Here is a 24,514-nt window from a genome sequence, read left to right as displayed (position 1 = left end):
GCCCAGGCCAGCCAGGCTCTGCTGCTCTTCATGGGCATCACCTACTTGGTGTCCCCGTTTGGCGGCTGGTTGGCTGACGCCCTCCTGGGCAAGTTTGGCACCATCCTGCTCAGCATGGCGCTCTACCTGCTGGGCATGCTGGCCTTCCCTGTCATCGCAGCACCGCACACCCGCCAGGGCCTCTGCGGGGACATCCCCTTGTACCCTGTAGAGAACTGCTCCTCTCCGGTGGGCAACGCCAGCGCGGCGCCCTGCTCGCAGGCCGGAGCCGCCCGCTACTGCGCCAGCGCCACCTTCGTGGGACTGGTCCTGGTGGGGCTGGGCGTCGGGTCGGTCAAGGCCAACATCACCCCTTTCGGGGCGGACCAGGTCAAGTATCGTTGAGCAGCTGCCAGATCGTTTGTGGGTGCCGGTCTGAGCCAGGGGTGGCTGTCAGTGGTGCAGAGGGGCTTGCCTTGGTGGGGTGGACAGTGTGCTTGCTGGTTGTCTGTAGGTGTTGAGTCTCGGAGGGAATCGGATCATCCAGCTTTGTTGCCTGTGCAATGTGCAATGCAAGCTGCTAAGTCGTATCCTGTTAGATGTAATTTTGGTGTCCTTGTGGTATCTGATCTCTTGTGACCCTCGGTTTCCTGGTAGTTCTGCCTTATGTGTGGCACTTGATTTGGCTAAGCTGCCATCATCTTGAGGAGTTGGGTTGAATCCTTAATGGCCATTAAGTGGATTGCTAATTATCCTTCGTTGTGGAGTTTGCACACAGTTAATTTGACCTCAGAGCTCATCCAGTGAAATATCTGATACACATTTTAGCTTTGGCAATGACAGCATGGTTCTAGGGCAGTGGTCAGAGGCCTTTATCATCTTGTGATGAATGAAGGATAGATAACAAACGGGGGCTTTATGCTTTACGTATTCTCTGTGCACTGCACTGTGCCCTTGAGTGATATTTTTGTGTTACACCAGATGCCAGGTGGCAAGGTGTTCTCAACATATTACTTGGGCTGTTCTCATAAGGACATGTCCTGTCAAATGATCTTGCTTGGATCCATTTCAATGATATCATTCATTGGATCATCACTGCAGAAACAAGTGACTTTACAGAGAATATCTGAGAGGCAGCTCATAGTTCAGCATCAACTGAAATGCACTGTTGCATGTATTTTTTTTACAATCTTAAGCTAAGGTAATGTGCTGACTGTGGAAGTTGGAGTATAATTTCTGCTTTACAAATTGAGAATTCCAGATGCTTAGATACTGAGCAGCTTTTCTAACCAAACTGTTCTTGATGACAAAGCAAGGAAGATGCTTCCAGTCAAGTTCCATGCCTGTTTACTGGCCCACTGAGTTTCTGGTTAGTGCAGGTGTCAGAAATGCCATCAGTTTCTTTGTGCAAGGTAGAATCTACCACAATATCTTTGCCAAACATACCTCTGTTCTCTGTTACACATTTTACATTTGTCATTCCTTAGCATTTCAGATATTATAAATTCCAGAGTTCAGGGTGAAAGGCAGTATATAAATGTAAAACATTATTATAGCCTAAGATTCTGTGTCCCCAGTGTACTGATTCTGTTTAAGCCAGCATAAGCCCATCAAGTGAAAAAGCTTTAATATGACTTTATCTTGTAAGGTGTTTTTCAAAACTGACTGCTTATCCCCAGAACACTTTATGAACATTAAATATAAGAGATAAATAATGGCAGGAACAGAGCAAAAGAAGAACCATTGCCAATGGAAGTGTAGCTGTCGTAGCTGGAATTTTAAAAGGCTTTCCCCACAGGACTTCACAGAAGGCAGTTTTTGGCCAGGTTTGCAGATAATTTACAGTGATTTATGTAGGGTGAAGCGAAAGAAATACTCCTTTCTGGTTCATAATAATCAGTAGAGCTCTACTGAGGACTGAAATTTTCCCCTTCTCTCTTTTTCTGGCTTATCTATTGTTAAATATATTACAGCATACCACTTACCTTGTCATGCAGTTTTGGGCCCTCCTGGGTGCCTTGTCCCTGCCTAGGAGTGTAGCAAACTGCTGGGTAGATGGATATATACTGCTGAGAATAAAGTCTGTCTCCCAGAGTTACATTCTTCAGTGCAAACATGTTTTGGCTGGACGTACGCTGATAAGATTTGTCTTCTTTCCCTGAAATACCAAACAAAGGAAAAACTGAATTGTGTCTTGTGCAGTTTAGCTGGCATGAAACACCTTTCACATACTGTTAATTACATTTCATTGCAGATCTCTTAAAAATTGCTATGTAATTTTTTCTGTTTTAATAGATGATTGTCATTTGAGTGGAGAACCCAAATATAATGAATATTTTTTATTATTATTGCTAATTTAGAAGAATCACTTCGTGAAAAATTGAAAACTTATTTTCCTCTGAGGTTAAAAGATGAAGTTTTGTAATTTGTGTTAAATGGATGTTTTTAGAGGTGCTGTTACAAGTGACTATGTAGACTTGGTACAGAGTAAGTTAAACCAGTCGGCTTAGCAAAAAAGCACTTACTAGGTACAGACAATCTTTACTTCACTGTGTTTTTAAAAAGCCATTTTCTAGAAGTTCCAAACTGATCTCCATACAGGTCTAAATCTGTACTGATGGTTCTCATAATAGTGTTTATAATCATGTCATGTGTATAACCTGCCACTTTCCAGTTCCCCTTTCAAGTGTGAATGTTTTGCAGTCACTTCCTGTCTGTGCAGTAGTTTGTGACTTTGTGTAGTTAGGAAACAACATGAGTGTCACTCATTATTGTGAAAGCTGGTTTAGCTTCAGCATTGGAGCCACATTGCTAGTAGACTACTGATCCAGTATCAGCTATAATCACTGTTCTAATTTTAGTTTAATCAGTTTTGGGGTTGATTAGAGATGCTAGTTTTAACCCACGGTGTATCTTCTCTCTGAATTGCCATCATAGTCATTAAATCTATCAGTTTGGAGACAGTAGATGCCTAAGACTCTGCAGATAACAGTTTGAAACTGTAGCACTGGTGTTCACATGACCAGTACTAGTTTGCTTCTGTTCCCGACAGAAACAGACACCACACTAGTGGCAAGAAGCAGACCTGAAATATGGATTGGCCAAATTTTGATTTAAAAATCTGATATTATATAGCAGCTGAGTACTACTGTGTAGCTCTGTTCCTGAGCTCTCCCCAGATGCTCTCGAAGAGTAACTAGTGGCTATAGAGATGGATTAGCAGATCAGAATTGTCAGAAAACTTGTCATTTGCTTCCTTTTGTAGGCTGAGGAGAAGGGCAAGCTGCTGCATTTTCATCCTTGCTGTTGTGTGACTGCTCACACAGTTGACTGGGATAAGTTTGGGGTTTTTTGTTATGTTTGTCACATGTTACTGTCAGTCACAAGAATCAGATTGTGGGAAGAAAGGAAAAATGCTCATGTCAGTAACTTTAAAATAAGCTTCTTTTTCCTTTTGTGTGAGTCAAATAGGAGGTCATAGCTTTGGATCTGTAATGATGTGACAAGAGAGAGAGAGGGAAGATTATGACACACTGGAACTTTGTCGTGTTGGGGTTTAGGAAATAGTTGACATCATTAGCAGATGATGTCAGAAATCAGATGTCATGGTGGAATGGTAGGCACCAGATAGGCACTGGCTTAGTTATCCTGTTGATAACCAATTCTTTGAAACTGACCTGGCAGTAGAGAGCTAGGAGATGACTTTGTGACAAAGGAAAGCATCTAAACATAGGAAGTTTGGAAAAGCAAAGATGCTTGTATAGGTTCCTGGCTCTTTATGTGAAAATGAGGAAAATCTAATAGAATCTTAGTATTTCAGCAGTATTATATTTTTGGTTTCAAGCTGTACCAACTGCTTTGGTTAGTACTTGGATCATCTCTTAATAAAGATATTGGCGTAGAAAAACCCAGGGGAGGGATAATTCCATAAGTGATCATCTTTCTCCTGAGTCAGAAAGAGGTCTAAGTATTAACCTTAGGGACAGCTGTGCTGTGGAAAGTTGCTGTCAGTCAGATTTTTAAGGACTTTTCAATAGGTGTGTAACTAAAGACCTAGTTACTCTTCCTTTCTTTGTTTAGTTGCATTTAAAATTTAGTTCTGATTCTATGTTAAACTTACATCCTAAATAGATTTAGAGAATTGCAGTGCAGAGTTACCCAGCTGATATGTCCTCTGCTGAAAGTGGCTGTAAATAATCTAATGGTTACACAAATCCCATAACAGTGTTCCAGGTACTCAAGACTGAAATTACATCTGATTGTGATCAGTTTGATATAAGTGGTTTGCATTAGAAATTTTTATTTTGAGAAATATACGAACTATACCATTACTGTTTTGAATCCAAGGCTATGGTAGGTTCCCAGTTATAACACCCAGGATGTCACTGTGCTTTTTCTGCATTTGGATTAACTGTATGCAAAGTATGATTATCAGATATATCAACAAAAACACCTTTTGGATTGTAGAGAAAAATCAAGTACCAGGCTGGATTTCCATTTGCAAAAGTTATGTTAGATGTCTTGAAAGTAGAAAGATTATTTTATTTCCTCTTTAAAGGCCGACCTGAATGCAGCCAGCAACAAAATGGCCAAGAACTGACAACGCAGCTGTGGCCAGAACACTTCAAGTTGCTAAGAAAGATTATTTTATTTCCTCTTTAAAGGCCCACCTGAATGCAGCCAGCAACAAAATGGCAAAGAACTGACAACGCAGCTGTGGCAGGAACAGTTCAAGTTGCTCATTTCCTTCATTTCTTTGTAGGTGGGGTTTTTTGGTGGGGAGTTTTCATTTGGTTTTTGGAGGAATGTTTTTTTTCTGGGGGTTTCTTTTTTAATTAAAATTTGCTCTGAACTTTAAAAGAGGAAAAGCTAGGGCAACTGGGATGCTTGTTTTATAGTACAGTAGGTCGTTCTGTATTTTTTATTAAAGTAGAAGCACTACTGGATTGTTCCTTAGTGTTCTTGAGAATGATGTACTCTCCCATTTAGTCAGGAAAAGAGCTGTGAACAATTTAAAGACTGCAGAACAGTAAAGCAGAACAGAAAACTGGAGACTTAGGACTGGGTATTCACAGTGGGAGTTAATTTAAATAAGTGACAGCTGTCCAGCATTGGTATGTTCTGGGAAAAATGTCTGAATATGAGCTCATTTGCAAAACAAGGTGTTACCTAGAGCAAATAAATCCTTTATGTTATATACTTGGAAACAGCTTTATTACAGTGTTTTCTTTCAGTGCTAGGAAGCCTAGCACTCTAGCCATGGCACTTTGCTGATGCTGTTTGCATTTTCCTCATGTAAGGAGTTTGACTAAAACATGGTAAACCTGTGAAGGTGACATTTTTATACCCTTTAGGCACTACTGCTGTTGTTAAGATGTGACGAGGACAAATCTTTTAAATGCTCCTATCCTGACTTCCAGTGCAGGGATGTGGAACCCTTAGCCCACAGCACAGATTCAATCCACCCACACCATACTTGTGCCATTTACATGCATCATTTTCCTGGCAGGATCTTAAGAAGATAATGAAGCTGGTGGTGCTGGTACCACAAAGAGAGTGTTTCCATGCTTAACCAAAGATGAAATTGAGCAGAGGGAGTGACACAGTTCTGCTTGTGTTATCTAAAACAATGCAAGTATAAGGAGGAAAAGGAGAACTCCTGCAATTTTATGAAAATACATATCCTTGATAAAAAGAAAATAATTCTAATATGGTTTTCTTCTTCTTGGTCCCTAATTAAATTGTAGCATTGACTTAGGAAGAGAATAAGCCAATCTATTTTCTGCTGTCACAGCTCAAGTAGTAGCCAGCAGAGTAGCCTGCTGTAAACGTGATACAGCTCATAGTTTGGGCAGCTCATGTAATGTTTGAAAAGAACTACATGATTGCTTTTAACTCCACTGTGTTTTGGTTGGATATCTTCATAGTTCTTCCAGTTTGACAAGATATTCCACTAGCTGGTTCCGTGTGACTTTTATTAAGTTGTTAATGTTTGTCAATAAAATGCCGTGGTGGCATTTCAGACATGGCTGTGGTGTGATTTTTAATGTGTGCATATACTCTGATACTTTTAGCTTTGCATTCCTTTTTGGTCACTCCGTTTCTAAAAGGATACTGGAGATGGAGAAGGGTGTTTGAGAAAGGGGCCACAGACATGGTCAGTAATTTCCATGCAGGGAACCATGAAACAGGCTATGACTTACTGTTGTTGAAAAGGCAGCTAGAAGATGATGTGCCAGTGGTTTGTGGAAACAATGCAGTGAGAGGCAGAAATGGAGCAGGGATGGGATAAAGGTCAGCTGGGTCAGCTGACTTCTGTTGTTTCTGGAACTAGGCAAAATGAGTGAGGCCAGTAAAGGGCAGGTTCAAAACACACAAATGGAGGTGGTTCTTCCCACTGTGTAATTAGCTGGGGAATTCTTTGCTACAGGTTATTATGGATTCCAAAAGCTGACCTGGGTTCAGGCGCAGGCTGGACGAATTCACAGAGAGAAGATATGCTGTGTTTACTAAGTAGATAGAAGCCATCCTTAGTTCAGGAAGTTTCTCAGGAGCTAATGGTTGGAGGCTGCGATTATCCCTGACAGAAGGATCATGCTGTGCTCGCCCTGTTCTTATCTGTACTGAAGTTTGCTTTTATCTCCCAGCTTTTCTTTGCATAGATGTGAGCAAAGTAATTTGTAAGAAGGAGGATGGAAGTAATCTTTCTTGCAGAAAGTCTAAGAGAAGGGAGACTTCATGAGAATAGAAACTTTGTGCAATACATTGGGAACTCTTTACATAAGTTGGAGCACTGCATTTACAATGTAATTGTGTGCTAATATCCTGCTGCTATTTGGGGTCTGGAAGGCATTCCTAGCTTGATACACTACTGCAGGTGATGACTGTTAAAATTAGGAAATGAGCACCAAGGTGAAATTGGAAAGGCAGAATATTTCTTGGGTTTAGGCTCCAAGATGGTGTTTAACACACTAAGAGACCTCGCTGAATGCCTAGCAATGCTAGTAGCTGTGCATAGCAATAGATGCCTCAATGTTTCTTTTGTTAGGCATGGTTAAATTATACAGATGGGTTTGTGCCCCCCTGAGAAACTTGAAGCTGTAAATTAAACCGGGCGATATTAAAAACTTATTTCAAGACATAGCTTGCTTGTCATATTGCAAACTAAACACAGATCTTTTGAAGATCTGGCAAATAAGGAAGAGAAACTTGTCATTAGAAATAAAACCCAACTGACTCAGCAAGACTGGTGCGTAGCACTGACTTGCTATGCACTGTTAATGGCCTTTCAGTCATAAAACAGTGAAAAATATGGTATTATGGATTCTTCTACAGACTAGTTGATCTTTTTAATGTATTTCAAATTTTAACTTGCATCATTTCACTTACATTACATTTTATAAGTGATGCTGAGTTCCTGTGACTTAATTACAAAACATGGGATGACTTACAGTAGGCAAGACAGAATGAAGAGTGGTGAAAACTGCACAGGATAGATCCGTAAACCAGGATGTCTTTACTTTCACTGGAGAGACCCTGAGAGCTTTAAGCAGAAAACAGCGCGATAAACACTGCTGACTTAATGGAGGGATAAATGTTTGCTGGGGCTTTGTGACATCTCAGTCGACCCACACTTTTATTTTTTTATTATTTTTTTTAAAGGTCAGAATGTCTGGTCTTCAATTTATGTTTTGATGAGAAGTGTTAGGACTGTATTAAAATTTAAATTTATGCTTTAATTACGGAGTAATATTTTGACTTGGACTCTGGGACACTAACCCAAGTGAGCTTTGTCTAGAGAAATTAATAAATGAGAGGCAGTGCAGTAGAAATAGTAACAGCTTCTGTGGGGAAGCCATGTAGTTTAGAACTATATGGCTTTTTTTATCTCGTGCTCAACTTCTAAAAGGTTACAGATATAATGGGGTAGCTCAGTAAGGTGTCATTTCATCAAATACCATGCTAAGCCTAAAACACTTAAATCATTTCAGTGTGACTCAAAATTAAACCTAAACTCTTCAGAGCATTGAGCTTGATTGACTTCTAATAAACAGGTTTCATTTTCTTCAGAAATTTAATTACTTGTTTTTAATCTTTTCCAGGTCAAAGATCGGGGTCCAGAAGCCACAAGAAGATTTTTTAATTGGTTTTATTGGAGCATTAATTTGGGAGCTATTGTCTCCCTGGGAGGCATCGCATATATTCAACAGAATGTGAGCTTTGTTGTTGGATATAGTATCCCAGCAGTTTGCATTGGGATTTCATTCATGGTTTTCTTATGTGGTCAGAGTTTCTTCATCACAAAACCACCTGATGGTAGTGCCTTCACAGACATGTTTAAAATTCTTGCATATTCTTGTTGCTCAAGAAAGAGACATGTGGAACGTTCAACTAATAGGTGTGTAATTAGCTCTTCTGGTATAGTCTGAATTCGGTGAATCAGGTTAAAGTTGGAACTAGTTACTTCAACCTAGCTGTCAGTAAGTCACACTAGAATATGCAGTTTTCTTTGAGAACTGAAACTGGAAAATTTGAGTATTGAAGATACTTTCTGAGAGCTCTGGGATAAAAGTGAGACACATCTTGAGATCACTGGGTCTCCATGATGCAAGATAAAGTCTGCTGTTTTCAACTGAATGCCCTTTCTTGCCAGTTCAGAGTTTCTGAAAGCATCATGTAACCTAAGTATGCTGCTTTTAAGCATTAGTTAACTTTCTTCTCTGCTTAGATATGTTCATGGGATGCCTTTTGATCTGAAAAGCGCTATCATCATTTAATGTTGTAAGTGGCTTGATGGGCAGTCAAAACGTGTATTGCCTTTTTGATTTCCAAGTGGTTACTCCATTCTCAAGAGGTTACCATGGAATACTGAATGCCCATGGTGGCTGAATTCACTGACAATAAGAGATCTCAGGTGCCTCCTCTGCATTGGGCTTTCATGTATTCAGACTGCAAAACAATTCAATGAATTCAGATAACCTATCTTTTGTGATACTGTTGCTGAAGTTCTGCATATTGAAGTGCCAGTTATTCATGCATGTTGGGAGGAGGAAGACATCTTAATAATGGAAGTTTTCAGTTTGTGCTTTCACCTGATGATAATCCATTCTGGCTAGCTGTTATGCTGTTAAGAGTAACTTATTTTAGAAATGCATGAGTTTTTTATAATGAAAAAAAGTGCTACAAGACTGCTAGTTAAGTCAGGTTTTGTTTTGTTAACTCAATGTTTCAAATGAATTTCAAATTCTTTCCAAAAGTGAAGGCCAGGGAATACTTCAGCAACCTCGCAAGCAGAGCCTGTTTGAGATGGCCAAGCTGTCTCATGGGGGCCCATTCAGAGAAGACAAAGTAGAAGATGTGAAAGCTCTCGTCAAGATTATCCCTGTCTTTTTGGCCTTAATACCTTACTGGACAGTGTACTTTCAAGTGAGTAGCTCCACATTATTTATTTTACATGTTTAAAAACCTTACTTTTTAATGTAAGGACCCTAATTCCCTCTCTCCCAGCCACATTTGGAAGGTCTTGGGGGCACTAGCTTCAAGTTGCAATTCTAAGGCTGTGAGATAAATCTAACTCCTCTCTGCATGTTGCCCCACAGAGCAGTTACCTGGAGGAAACACACAAAAGCTTTTTTGGAGAAATTATTCTCTCAGGTTTACTTACAGTTAGCATTCAGTAAGTGTGGCTCTAAAGAAGATAAATACTGAAGATAATTTTTCAGAACTCTGGTAATGTCTGTTTTGTGTTGTAGCTGATTCAGATAGGTCAGGGTAAGTGGTCTAGATTTTATTTTAATTAATTCCTTTCTGGCTCTCCTGTCTCTGTGAGATGAATTAGGATAGCAAATATGTTTAGGGGAAAAATGTTTTTAAAGACACTGGAATTATTCTTTGTGCTTTTAGTAAAATCAAACTTAGGGATTAAAACACTGCAAGCTTTTTTTAACAATAATTCTTTTTTGTTTTGCTATATTAGCCCTGTAACTGATCTAATTATGAAAAATATGAAAATGTCTTGCACTCAGTACTCTCTATCCAAGTAATCTCAATTCATCTTTTCTAATGCTAGATGCAGACAACATATGTATTGCAAAGTCTCCATCTGAAAATTCCTGAAATATCAAATGATACCAACCCTATTCATACGGTAAGTAGAGCAAAAAGAGAAAAGTATGTTTTCTTTAGTTGTGATGCAAAATAGGCAAGAATTGTACAACAATTCTATAAAGTTAAGGTAGTGGCTAAAGGGAATTGATGGCCACAGATGCTGGGCATTGAGAAGCATGATGCATACTACAGAGATCTTGGCATATCTACTGGTGTATGGAGTTCATAGAATCACAGGGATTAAAAGGGACCTCTGAAGATCATTGAGTCCAACCCTTCTGCTGCAGCAGGAAAACCTAGGGCAGATCACGCAGGAACATGTCCTGATGGGTCTTGAAAGTCTCCAGAGAAGGAGACTCTACAACCTCTCTGGACAGCCTGTCCCAGGGCTCCATCACTCTCACAGTAAAGAAGTTTTTCCTCATGTTAACGTGGAGCTTCCCATGTTGTAATTTGGTGCTGTTTCCCCTTGTCCTATCACAGGGCACCACTGAAAAGAGATTGGCCCATTCTTGACATCCACCTTTCAGGTATTTATAGACATTAATAAGGTCCCTTCTTAGTCTTCTCAAGACTAAACAGCCCCAGGTCTTTCAGCCTTTCCTCATATGACAGATGGTCCAGTTCCTTAATCATCCTTGTAGCCTCCATTGGACTCTTTCCAGCGTATCTGTACCCCTATCCCTCTTGAACTGGGGAGCCCAGAACTGGACACACCATCCTGTTCTGAATCTATTCAGATAATTTTCACTGCATTAATTAAGAGCATCTTTATCCTTCAGCAGACAAAGTATGATCTTTGAAGAAAGCTTATAAGTCTATATGCCTTAAATTTTCAAAGTTCTAAGTAGTACAGAAGCATTGCCACAACCTTAGCAGGAATACCCATACTTCACTGAACTATTATTATTTGAAGCTCTGGAATCTGAGATAACTTTGTAACTGAGATGAGATCATTACGTCTTTGGGTTGGCAAACTGTGACCCACAAAGCATCTGCCTGGGCTCTTTGGAGAGCTGCATTGACAACTGTAAGGCAGAGCAAGAAAGCAGCAGTGCTGTTACCACGTGTCTGCATGCAGAGAGTGCTACAAACGTGCCCCACACATACCTAAGGCTAGCTGGAGACGCAGACAAAGCTGAATATGAACATTAACTGGATAATCTCTAGAAAATATTCGTCTATTCTAACCCTGAGTTTCCACACACAGAAACAGTTTAGTATCAAAACCTGAATCTGCATCTGAAGCACAGCTCAAGCAGTGCTTGTATTTTGGGTGGAAGAGGCAGTGCAGTGTGCAGTACAGCACAGCACTGTTCTCAATGCAATTTAAGAAACATCCCCAAGCCAGAACATTTTTATAAATCTTCCTGTACTGTCTTGCTTTGTTAGCTCAGAACAGATGCTAAATATTATTAAGCTTGGTAGAAATTGTCTCATTCATACAGAGTCTTATTGTCAATTACTGAATCTTGCAAATGAGAAAGGATGTGCCTATTACTCAATACTCTGTTTGATAAGTGGAATTGAATTTTAATTGAGCTTTGTATAATATTAGTAAAACTCTGTTTCTGTGGCATGTTTCTGAAAATTCTAAGACTAATAACAGAAGCTCTACAGAACCTGGCTATTAAATATGTTTCATGACTGAAGCAGGGAAAAAGTTTAATTCTGTCAGACTAAATTCTATCACTGGAAGCACAATATAATGGACTATTTAACTGCCTTGTATCACTTCTTGACTTGTGTGCCATTAAAATTTACTTTGAATGCTTATAAAAATGTATACTGGGATATATTTATTTAATCTGCCCAGTTTTGTGTACTAGATTTGAGTGGCACAATCACTCATTCCTTAGACAAGTGTTCTATGACTAAAAAAATTTCAGCAGCAGAAAAGCTTCCAAAGAACAGTGATTTTTTTTTTCCATTAAACACATCTCGGGTCATATGCATAAAAATTCAAATGTTGTGATAATGCTAATGGCCATTTCATCTTTCAAAAGGAATTAATATAGTTTTAGTCAGATAGTTTTAACAAAAATTAGTTCAGAGTAAGAACATAAAATACAAGCCCTCTGAAAATAATAAAAAAAATCCTTTGCAAAACATCTTTGCTGAGTTTCATGTTCTGTTTTCTCAGAATACTCTCTTCATCTGCCCAGTAATTTCTTGTTCCTCATTTTCCTTGGAACTATGTGCAGTATGACATGCTTTTGTGTAAAGAACCTTTTTGCTCTCAACACTTGAAGCATCAGTGGAAAGCTCCTACATCCCCCACCCCACCCTTCCTTACTCCCCCCCAAAAAACAACCAACCCAACACCCACATCAACACAGCTGGAGATGCATCTTGGAAATGAGAATATGCAATAATATTGGAGTTACTATGCTGAGGAATCAATTTTGCTTTCTAAGCTAACAGAATTATGAATTGCCAAATTAAATAAAAACCCAAAGAGCTGAATGTTTGTTTTTCTCAGCTTTTGCACACTCTTATTTTTCTTTTCCCAGTGCATCGTGGTTTGGATCTCAGTGTTCCATGGAAAATGTTTTTCTCCTTTGTTAAATACAATAAAATTCAACCCTTAAGTATGAAATTGCTAACTTAAGTCATCTGTTCTTTTAGTTTCCAGCAGCCTGGTTGACTATGTTTGATGCAGTGCTTATTCTGATCCTAATACCCTTAAAAGATAAATTGGTGGACCCCATTTTAAAGAGGAATGGCTTGCTCCCATCTTCACTGAAGAGGATTGCAGTTGGAATGTTCTTTGTAATGTGTTCTGCATTTGCTGCAGGTAAGAAAACAACTTTGAGATCTACTTACATTTATTTACCTACTTGTAACAGCTTCTTAAAAAACCTTTGTGTATCTGTAATTGAAGATTATTCAGAAGTCTTTTTCATGGGATAGTTAGAATGCAACTGTATGAATGCATTTCCCACAACTAAAGAGATTTTATCCAAAAAATCACAAAACTGTTTTGAGTGTTCACAATAAAATGCGACCATTTTTACTGCTTCAAATAGACCTTTTAAAACCAAGTTGATAGTTAAAGTTTTTGTGTGCAGTGTTAGTTTCTAATATACTTGGTAGATAACTATTTGCTTTCTGACCATTCTGAACAAATGCCTTAGCTTCATCATCAGGATTTGAGTTGACTGAACAAAGTGTCCAGCATTTAGATACAAGGCTGTTAGTTATCCCAAAATAAACTTTATGGTATTGTGGAAGTCCATGTTGTCTGATTAACCAATTATCTTGAAATTGAAAATTTATTTATCCTGAGAAACAAGTTAGTTCAAAAATAGGTATGTTCCTTCATATAATCTGACTTCCAAGTATTAGAAAAGTGAAATTTTACCTAAAAACCTTTCCCTTTATCTGAACTAATAAAGTTAGGTTATGGCTGAACAAAAGTTTCCTCCCACTTCACATTTTTTCTCCCCTACCTTAATGTTCCCTAATGTTTGGGAATTACTGTAGTGTAAAATAGCTTAGCTATTGCATGAAAGGAAAAAGATGGCAACTCTGTTCAAACCATAAATCAGCTGCTTTTGAAATGATTTAAAGTTGTTCAGCACTGCTGATGTGGAACTGAACATCTCTGAGCAATGCTTCATAGCACCTATAGCCTTCACCAAGTTTCACTATAATGAACATATTGATAAAGCATTATAGCATTAAATAAATTAATTTCAGCACTTGTAATCTCCTATATTTTAGGGATAGGGACACTTTACATGGCTATTAAGATTTCTTTCAATGAGAGAGATAATTACTTTATTAGGCCAAGGTCACTTTGTAAGTGGGCAAGTAAAGTTCTTAAAGCAAAGTCATTTAAACTTAAACTAGGAATGCTTCCCATATTCCATGTTACTTAGGACACTGCTACCAGCAAAAGATGATGATGTAAACCAGTTAAATGTCCGCTCTTTAAGTAGAACTGCCGGCTCACATATAAGTTAATTAAAACCCAGCAGTATCAGTCTTTATTAGTACTGGGGAATGAGCTGGTACTTGAGCTATGATGGCTGAGTTGGGAAATGGTTTCATATTGCAGAATTCTTAAAAATGCCTTCTTGTTTTCACCTAAAAATGTAATGCGTGATTTTGTTGGTTCGATACTTCCGTAAGTCTTCCATGCTAGAAATTCTTTGGGTGGTTGTCTGCAGTCTGGCTAGAAAGTTTAACCTTTTGGAGTAAGTTAACATCCCTTCATCATAACGTTAATTCAAGAGCTTCAGTTACGAGAATTAGGGCATAGGAAACTGTTTATTTCTTACAGGGGGAAAAGCTTCTGTTGGTATCTCTGTTGCATAGAATTTTTATTTTCTATTGAATGATATTTATAGAAAACATATTTTAACATTCTTACAATACGAGATTACTCCCAACCATTTCTGCCTTAGAGAGAGATACTAGTTAAAATCTGAAATGTATGAAGATTTTAATATCTTAACTTGCCATATTGGAAATGTCTTAATGATTTGTTTGTGTCATGTGTCCATTTTAACTTATCTAACTGCCATCAGTTCTGGACACTACCTTGCTGCCTATTAGATTGTTTAGATTATTTTATTTATCTTATAAATCTGTGAGAAAGCAACTGATGAGGTTTAATGAACATCTGTTGTGCTTCATGAATTTTATTGTAAAGTCTGAGTAGCAGTATTTAAGGTTATTCAACTGAAAAATCTACTTCATTTCTAGAGTTTAAACAATTATAGTAAGAACTTAAGATTCTTCTAACTATTAAAACTGTAAGATTAAACCTGAAGGCTGTCTAAGAAAGAATCAATAGATTCTAGATTCTGAAGTGCATGGCTTTAAAGATAAATTTATGTCAAAGTTTGGTATATGGCATAATTAGTGTTACCGAATAATTTGTAATTACAATTTGTAATGGCAGTGCAGGACTGAATCCTAATTAAATTCTTAATATGAAGAAACAGTGTTTGCATCTTAGGTCATTCTTTGTTTTTCCCCTCCATGTAGGAATTTTGGAAAGCAACAGACTAAAAATTGTAAAGATTAAAACAATTAATCAGACAATTGGAAATGTTATATACCATGCTGCAGATTTGCCAATATGGTGGCAGATTCCTCAATATGTGTTGATTGGATTCAGTGAAATATTTGCAAGTATAGCAGGTAAGTGCCTTTGTTTTAAATCTGCTTATTTGCTTTCATATCTGCAAGAAATTACGGATTCTTAGAAAATAAAATACTTCTGAAACCATTATAAATAAGCTCTGTTCCTAAAGACAGTATTGTACAATATAACATAATGTGAATGACAAAACACACAATTGTCTTTCACATTTGAAAACTGTCTACATAAAAATGTTTTCAAGACTGGATTTCAAGCACAGCAACATTAAAATATTTCCATGTCATCCTGTTAGCTTTGGATATTTGCAAGCTCTGATGAACTACAATATACTCTTTTAATATTGTATTTTAAAGAATAGACCTAATGCAGTATTGTTTCCCCTGAGTTTTCTGTATTGCAACTGAAATTTTTGCTTGGTAATTTTTTTGTCTTAAAAACAGCGTTTAGAAAATCCGTAAGTAAGGAAACACCTTTTTGAGGGAAAAGGGAAGAAATAAACCACCTTTAGAAGGATTTATCACCAGTTTAAATTAATGTTACTTGAGTTTTAAATCTCTGAAATAAAAATGTGAACGTGACACTCAATCTAAACTAAGTTTTTTGTGAATATTTATAATGAAGTAGCTATTTTTAGACGGTTTTGTCTGATTTATAAATAAGTTTTTCTATAGTTGTTTTAATGCTTCAGTGGAATACCAGGCAAACTGGAACACTGTTCAAATCTTGTGTTTCTTGAACAAATGCAAGAAATCTTAAATTACTGAATACTGTTCTGTGTGGTATAGTGGACAGCTGTGTGATCGTGATGATTTTTAAGCTGAGAGTGAAGTGGGAGGAGAGCGTGAACAGGACTATAAAATCTTATTTTCTGGTCGGTTTCATATACATGCAGGGCTCATTAGCAGGAGGGAAGCACAGGGAATTTATCTGTTGTCACTGTGGTATGGTAGCATTTTGTTAAATATGATTAAACAAGTGAAATGGTATTTTGAATCTCTTAGCACAGTGTTTACATAGCTAGTGTTTGGGAGCAATGCTTAGTTACCATCAACAGAAACTTTAATGATTGTAGAAGTAGCTACTCTGATACTACTCAAATAGAATGGCAGAGCTACCTGATGTAATACACTGGAATTCCTCCAGTGATTTGATTTAAAAATCATTTAGTATTTGCTTAACTATAGTTATAATTGTGTTGAAATACTGCTTCAGAATATTGAACTTTGAAGACCATCCATTCTATATAGCTCTTTGTCTCCAATTCCTGATGACAGAATGTCCTGGTTTCATTTCCCCTGTCAGAGGTTACTTTCATTCCTCACACTGAGCAGGCACAGTGGGTTAAAATGAGATTCTCTAATCCTGTCAGATCTTGCTGGCAGTAGCCCCAGCTGTCACATGGCCCATTAATTCCCCTCTTAATGGAACAGAGAACTTCTACTCCATTGGGTTTCTGGTTACATGTGTTCTACTGTCATCACAGTTGTTATGAAATAAAACAACGTAGCTGGATTGCTTGGCAAGTAGAAGAAAATGTAGGGTTCAGGTTTGGGGTTTTTTCCTATCTGCTCATTTGCTTGAAGCTTTTCTCCCTGCTCTCTGACCTGCAATTTCATGTGACTGGAAGAATCAGATATATCCATCATGTATGAAACTCTACCATAGTTGTTTAGTACTTTGGAGACATCTGAAGATGGAAGTCCTGCTTAACTGAGTTACTTATTAAATCTAAGGCTGTATTTAGCATTTTATCAAAAGAGTAAAATAAGTTCCCTCTAGTTACAACTTTGTGGATTGTGCCAGTTACATCTGAACTCAGATAAGCAGATGCCATATCAGAAATGCAAGTGTTCACACAAAAATAAATTAACTGCTTCCCTCTTATACATTCTTGTTTCTCTCTCAGTCACTGTTGCTAGTTCATAGGTGTTCACAAGGGAAAAATAACAAGCCTATCTGCAGCTCGTGGAAAGGTCAAGGGTTGGATGCATTCTCTGTTGATCTCTAAACCAAGGGTTTGTTTTTTCAACTGCTTTAGTAAACTTCTGCATGAAAAGTAAAGTCTTTAAGGCTTACACTATTCTTATATGAATATCCTGCCATTCTGCACTTGCTGGCTTTGTACCAACAGCTTTATAACTGCAAAACCTGTCGGTCAATGTTAAGAAAAATGCAAATGCTTCTCTCTTTGAACCGGACATTCTATGCACATCTTAACTGCTCTGTGTATTACACTTTCATTTGTTTTACAAAGCTTTTTTCCCTGCCTTCTGATTGTCATCTAAACTGAATTCTTAGTCTCTTTAAGAAGCCCTCTCAAGAATTAATATGTGCTGTGAAATTCAGCTTTAAAGTCTTTAAAGTGTTAAAGCTTTAAAGTGTTAATGGTTACAAAACTATAGTGTTTTGGAAATGTTTACTGTGAACAGAAAGGGACTAAGTATCAAAAGAGCAGAAACATAAGTTTGTTTTTTTTGTTTACTGTAAAACTAAACATATTCTTATTAAGCCACATTAGTTACACTTGAAGTACCTTTAAAAAGATGACACACACTGCATTAATCTTTTGTATTATTCTGTCCATCCTCTTAAAGCACCCTTATTTAGCTGGGGATCGTGATCTCACATGACAACACCAACTAGAGGATTTAATTTGAAAACTGCTTGTTTGAGGTAGCATGAAATTGTCATCAATGGTTGCCAGCAGGCAAAAATATCTCTGAAGGCAAAGCAAAGAGTTTATATTCTTTATGCCAGATTAAATATTCGGGTCACTGGAAACATTGTTCAGGTTTAGAAATGTGCCTTATTTTGTTGCAAAAAGTGCATAGTGTTACACCCATTTTGGTTTCTGTTTTGAGTCTTATGATCTTTTTCCAGCATTAACACTGGCATCCAGTGTATCTGTAAAATGAAGAGGAGAAATGAGCCAGATTCTTTCATGTGATATACTGGAGCTTAACTTGTACAGAATGTACAAAAGCCTGGTGACCACAATGTGACTGATACTCTGGAGACTTATGGCAGCTATGACAACTTAACAAGAGGCTAAAAACAAGCTACTGCTGTGTTCCAAAAATAGTTTACTTTTTTTCCTTTAAATGAGATTGGCCAGATAAATACTCCTTGAAAAAATCTCAATTGTTATATTAATAGCAAAGCCTAGAAAGAAAATAGAGTTTTTAATTCTCAAAGTAAGTATAATTTTGCCCCCATCCTCTTCCCTGTTTGCAGATGTCTCTCCATCTCTGTGGCGATTCTATCATTAGAGTTTGAATTTACAGGAACCCACACAGCTGAGTTGCATGAAGATGTTTCAGTTCCCTTCTAGAATCCCAGACAGGTTGCTGTGGTCCCCCTCTAACGTGTTTTGCAAAGGAAGACAGAAGTAGTGTGTTGGGTATGAGAGATCACTCAGGTGGCAGTGCAGAATGCTGTTAGATCAGTGAGGACATACAGTTCTGTGTCTTTTACAAGAACAAAGTTCTTCCCTCACAACAGGCAAATTGGCCTATCTGGCTTGAAGTGTTAAGGCTTTTCTTGAAAAGAAATGCCAGTGTATTGCTATTAAGCTCTGTCTACACCAGCAAAAGTCAAATACCAGTAATGGCAAAAATAAAGCATATTTTTATTATGCAAGAAATAAGATTTATGACATTTTCAGGTCTTTAATGCTTTATTTTCCAAGAAAAATGTTAGATGAGGTAGCAATAATTTTCAGTATGAAGTAGACTGTTTTGAAACAAGCATTTCACCTGTCAGAGAAAAAGCTCTGAAAGAATGTATTTGACTGTCTCTTGTGAGTAATCCCATTTGATTTTTGACAGGAGTATTATTCTAAAAAGCAGAGTTAATCATGGGCATTAGTCTTTGCAAGGCAGAGCCTAACCTAGTGTGTTCTGTTGGTACTAAAATTTAGTAGCACAGATTTCAAATTGATGTCACTTCTATTTTTCTTGGTTTTATTGGTTGAAATTTGAGTAAGGATAGTTTAAAGCTGAAGTCCATTTCTACAAGCCTTAGAGAAAACAGGCCAGCAAGCAATAAGCTCAGAATTCCAGATAAAAAATAAATTAAAACCTAATAACTGCCTTTCCAGCTACAATTAATTTATCTGTCTTTACATTCAGAGATACAGACACTGAGTCTGTGTAAAATAAATGTTTGTGGTCAATGCAAGAGTGACCTTCAGTTCCCAAATACTTAGTTCTCAGCAGGGAATGCCGTGAGCTTTGTAAATACTGCACAGCAGATATACTATGTAGAGACAAGTGAAATGGGAAACATGGAACTTGTCAGGTCAGAATTTAATTCATTTGTTTGAGGATAATTTTAGACAGGAAAATGAATATGCTGCTTCAGAAGATTTCTTGATTTTACACATGGAGTATTAATAAGATCAAAGTGTGTGTCTCAAATGTTGTCCCTTTCACAGGGTTCATAAAGCAGTTAGTGGGAACTGGGAACTGGCATGGATTCACTACCTTCTGTCTTCACCATACCAGAAGTAGCACACATCTGTAACACTAAACTAGAACAAACTACTGTTGTATCTTAGGATCTTGCAATAGCATTTTTTTATTAATCTTTTAATACAGGTCTAGAATTTGCATATTCAGCTGCTCCCAAATCTATGCAGAGTGCTATTATGGGGCTGTTTTTTTTCTTTTCGGGGATTGGATCATTTGTTGGCTCTGGATTGTTGGCACTGGTATCTATTAAAGAAATTGGCTGGATGAGTAATCACACAGATTTTGGTAAGTTATTTTCAGTGTATTCATAGTCTATAAAGTAGAAGGCTTCCTTCAGAAGCAGTTAAGCATCAGGCACTTGGAACTGTTGAGTCTTAGCATTATTATTGTTTAAAAAATACAAAATTATCTACTGTTTTGTTAAAGACAATGTTTCATCTTGCATGTAAGGGTGAAGTAATGAGACTGTACCAAATGATACATGTCTCCTGTGAAAGCAGGGGAAACACATGGAATAAGTTGCCTCTGCAAGGCCTGCTCAGCTGTTGCTGCATTTCATCACTAGAAATTACTTACAAACTTTTGTATTTTAGTAAAAAATATTTACATTATGTGCAAAAGAAGAATATACTTGGGATAAAGTACTGCAACTACTTTCTGCAGTTATGGGGAGTAAAATGTTCACGTCTCTCTTAGCAATTATTCAGCTTCCTAGTTTCAAGGAACTTCATCGAAATTGCTGTGAGTTAATGTTGTATTTCTGTCTGCTAGCTATTTATACTCTTCAGGAAGTGCAATGGATCATCTGCTTTGTGTTGCCAGCTGAAGTTAAAAATAATTATTGGCACCAGTAGGTGGCACCTTGGGAATTTCAGAAAATCATATCATCCTCAATGGGCTAATTAGTTCCAACAGAGGAGTGTGAAAAGTTCTTAAAATGTGCACTAGACCTACTGTGTATACATGGCTTAAAGTGCAGCCTAAACTTACTTTACATTTGGTCTAAAAAAATTGGCCATTTAAGCTTGATTTGCATGCTACCAAAAAGTAACGTTGCCTGGAACAGTACGTATTCCAGAAGTTATCATATTTGGTTTGTAAGTTGTTCTTTAAAAAACTGCAAAAGATGACAAGTAGCCTGAATTTTATGGAAGGGGCCTCACCAAATGAAAATTTAATCACCATGAGACTTCTTTTCCCCAGTTTCAAAATTAGAAGAGCATCTTTTTCTGCCATTCTTTATAGAAATAATTCAGCTGATAAAGGCTCAATGGGATAATAATTTCATTCAAATGAATATATGTGATATTTCATGGTGCTTTTTTAACCTCTTGCCTTTGTTTTCTGAAGCAGCCTAAGAGAAGACAGTGCCTAACATTCTCTCTGTAAAATATTGAGGTTGGGCTAAATAGATCTAGAATTGGCTAGAATGGGAAGGTGTTCTCTTTTGTGACTGATGGATCATCTGTTTTGAATAAGCTGCTCAGCTCAGTGGATTGTCCTTTGGACAGCTGTCAGAACTGGGTACTTACCTTGCTTAGTCCAAAGACTCAATATACAGTCGAGCCTTCTCAGCAGCAACATGTCTGGTTCAAGGCTGGTTTTGATTTGTAGTATCCACAGCAGCTACTGTTTTAACCGTTTATAACTCAATTTAAACTTAGCACAACATTATTGAAAGTTACCAAATTCACATATAAAGTTTACTTCAATTTTCCATATAGTAATTGTAAGAAGGAGTCTTTATGAATGAATGACTTGGGGATTTTTCTTTACATGCTATATGAAAATTTCAAGCATGTGTACCAACTTTCTGCTATTTATGCTAACTCATTATATCCTTTGAAGTAAACTGCCTCCAAAATGTACTAAGGAAGTTCACTCTCTGCTAGCACTTTGGTGTGGATTGCTGCCACTGGGATGACTGTTATTTCTCTGACAAGGTTTTAATATCCTGTCTCATAAAGGATAATTACTACTCTTTAAACACGTTTCCTCTTGCAATGGAGATTCCTGTGTATGTTGTATCTTAAATGTTAAGGAAAGACTTTAATTTTATTGCATTTTATTATAAGTTCATTTAATTGAATCTTAATTTTCAGTAATTAAAGTAATTTAATCTGAACATTTATGTGCCTACTGCATGAATACCTTGTTATGATCAATATATGCTTCATTTTTTAATCTCTAACCTTTTTCATAATCATAATGGCCCAATTGGCTATGGCTCATATGACATGTTGGAAATAAGCCACAATATATTGTTCTTGGAAGTACAACCATACTTAGCACACATTTCCTAATAGAGGAATAATGTTTTAGCAATGAGCTTACTTAATTTAACATTATTTAAGATAGTACAAATCACTAATTTGTAACAACTTTTGAGGGATGCAAAGGTGAATTCAAGCAAAAAGAAACTATGTATGGTTTCACAAATTCTAAACTTTGTTCCAAAAGGAGGCTCAGGGAAAATCTCAGTAATTGCTTTCTTTATACCTACAGGATTGCCAAACATTCTCCTTAACAGTGTTCATTTTTTGATTCTTTTTATTTTATCTTTGACTTAGCTGAGAAGGGAGGTGCAGGCCTCCAGATGCAGAGAGACCATGAGCAGGGCTAAAAAGGCTGCTGGAGAGGACTCTCTAGTAGATATAATATTAAAAAATAAATAAAATCACATCTTCACCTGTTTCAACTGGGCTGTAAGTCATAAGAGACTTCCTGTTTTTTTCTTGACTAAAGCCTTATCACTTCACTGGATTCTCCAGGCTGCTTAAAAGCATATCTGGTGAAGATGGTAAAGGCCTTAAGTTCCTAGCCTGTACAAGTGCTGCTTTCCTCCCATCCTGACTTCTGCATTTCACTGGGACCTGTTTATGAACAGTTTACAGTCCAGGGCTTTATTTGCAGGAATTTCTTTTTGAAAACACAAATCTTTTTTTTTTTTTTTTTTGCTTTTGAAATGAGTTGTCTCTTCAAAAAGTGATCTGTTATATTATCAAGAAAACAAATCATATATGAAAATACACACTGAGGTTTTTAGCTGTTTTGTCTTGGGTCAGCAAAGCATTGCAATTATGCAGTATAAGAAACCAAACTTAAAAAAAGAGATGAGGAGGAGGGAGGAAGATTATTAAAATTGTTTTGACTCTCATGAAAGATGCCCACTGCTGGATGGATGCAGTCCTTGTTTACACAAAGTTCCTGGATTGGCAGGAGAAGCTGCCAGCATTTTTTTCTAAGAAATCATGCAGTAACACCATATCAGCTTCTTCAGGGATGATACTTGGTTGAAGGCATTGAAGCACAAAATAAAGCAATCCTTGTACTATGTGCATCTTCTATCTTTTGCTCTGGATAATTTCAAATGAAACTATACTGTCAGATGGAAATGTGATTTGGTTTAGTTTTGCAGAAAAGCCTTCACTACTGAAGCTTGAAGAGACTGACAATATTATTTGTTTAATCTTTACTAATTTTTTTTTCTCCTCCCTAATTCTTTCTAGGTAATATTAATGGCTGCCAATTAAACTATTACTTCTTTTTGCTGGCTGCTATCCAAGGAGCAACCCTCTTGCTTTTCCTTATTGTTTCTGTGAAATATGATCATCAGAAATCAAAGATTAATGAAGTGGCTGCCAATGGGAGGATCTGATATTTGTTACAGAGCAGACTTTCTGACAGCAGCACACAATGAAGTGACAGTGCACCCAGAGTCTGCAAGATCTTTTGTCTCCAGTGAGACTCTTACTAGACTTGCATGTTACAAGAGTTCTTGCCCCTGCCCCCTCGTGTAACGTAGGTAAGTGCCTTATGTTGGCAGGGCTCATTTCTTGCACTACGTCCTGGTGGAGGACAAACCCAAATCTTGGAAGTGTATTAACTGTAGGCATTCAAGTTGCTCTTTGTTAATCGTGAGATGTTTACTTAACTCCTGAAAGTTGGGACACTTACACTTGGAAATTGAGTACAATGAGTCACATGTGACATGGATTGCTCCTGACTGAAAAGAACTCTCCTTAGTGAGGACTCAGCAGTCTTAAGCCTACACTGAGGACACAGGAAAGAAAATATTGAACAGAAGCCTCAAGTAGTGGTTAAAAGAGTAAATGTTCAACTTGGAGAGTAATTTTGGGGACAGAAACAGGGACAAATTGAAGTGCAGATTAGGTCAGATTAAAAAGACATGTAGTTTTATAATTTAGCTTTTGCTGGCAGCATCTCAAGGATTCAGGTCAAAACTTGCATTCGAGAGGATCCAACACTCAAGACTGAATTATATGTCACAGTAGCTTGGCTACCATAAGTTTTGGTGCACAATAAACACTTGTTGGGACTGAAATGGTTTTACTTCAAAAATGTTTTTATTTTTGAAACTGCATTAGATGTCTTTGGGCAATGTGGAAACATACATCTTTCGACAAAGCACTGTTCAGTCTAACGCTGTTACTTCCCTAAGAAATATGCTAAATATTTGCAGAAAGAAAACCAAAATTGAGTTCTGAAGATGAATGCACAATAACAATTTAGAAGCCTTTCAGCCAGTTCCTTCAGTCTTGTGTTTCTTCTAGCTAACATGCTACAGGGTTTGTATCTTTCAGCAACACATTCCTATAGCAGAGCAAATGGTTTTATGTTCAACCTCTTGAATTTTAATCATTCTAACAATTGTACTTAAGATGGTGTGCAGACTGGTATGGAAGATGCAAGGAATTATGAAGAAAATAAAGACTTATTAATGTGTTGAATTTTTATAGTTTCCTCTGTCTGCATTTATGTTGTTAAAATGTCCTTCTTTTGTACATGGACATTTTTTTAATAAGTTTACAAAATAAAA

The 24,514-nt window shown here is 37.3% G+C and overlaps 1 protein-coding gene across 1 annotated transcript in view; it reads left to right on the top strand.

The window, feature by feature from the left end:
• The window catches only part of SLC15A4 (solute carrier family 15 (oligopeptide transporter), member 4), a 27,433-nt gene extending 3,784 nt beyond the window's left edge, over positions 1-23,649 (top strand). Inside the window, exons 2-9 of the mRNA XM_009997684.1 lie at positions 7-369; positions 8,082-8,377; positions 9,237-9,405; positions 10,049-10,126; positions 12,715-12,883; positions 15,085-15,240; positions 19,801-19,959; positions 23,184-23,649. Coding sequence (XP_009995986.1) covers positions 7-369; positions 8,082-8,377; positions 9,237-9,405; positions 10,049-10,126; positions 12,715-12,883; positions 15,085-15,240; positions 19,801-19,959; positions 23,184-23,332 — 1,539 coding nt within the window. The 3' untranslated portion in view covers positions 23,333-23,649. The remainder of the gene's footprint in view (positions 1-6; positions 370-8,081; positions 8,378-9,236; positions 9,406-10,048; positions 10,127-12,714; positions 12,884-15,084; positions 15,241-19,800; positions 19,960-23,183) is intronic.
• Positions 23,650-24,514: the final 865 nt, after the last annotated feature.

Source organism: Chaetura pelagica, unplaced genomic scaffold (assembly GCF_000747805.2).
Source record: "Chaetura pelagica isolate M959 unplaced genomic scaffold, ChaPel_1.0 scaffold45, whole genome shotgun sequence".
NCBI classification, from domain to species: Eukaryota; Metazoa; Chordata; class Aves; order Apodiformes; family Apodidae; genus Chaetura; species Chaetura pelagica.
Note: the sequence above shows the minus strand (reverse complement) of the source record. Positions and strands in the feature narration are given on the sequence as shown.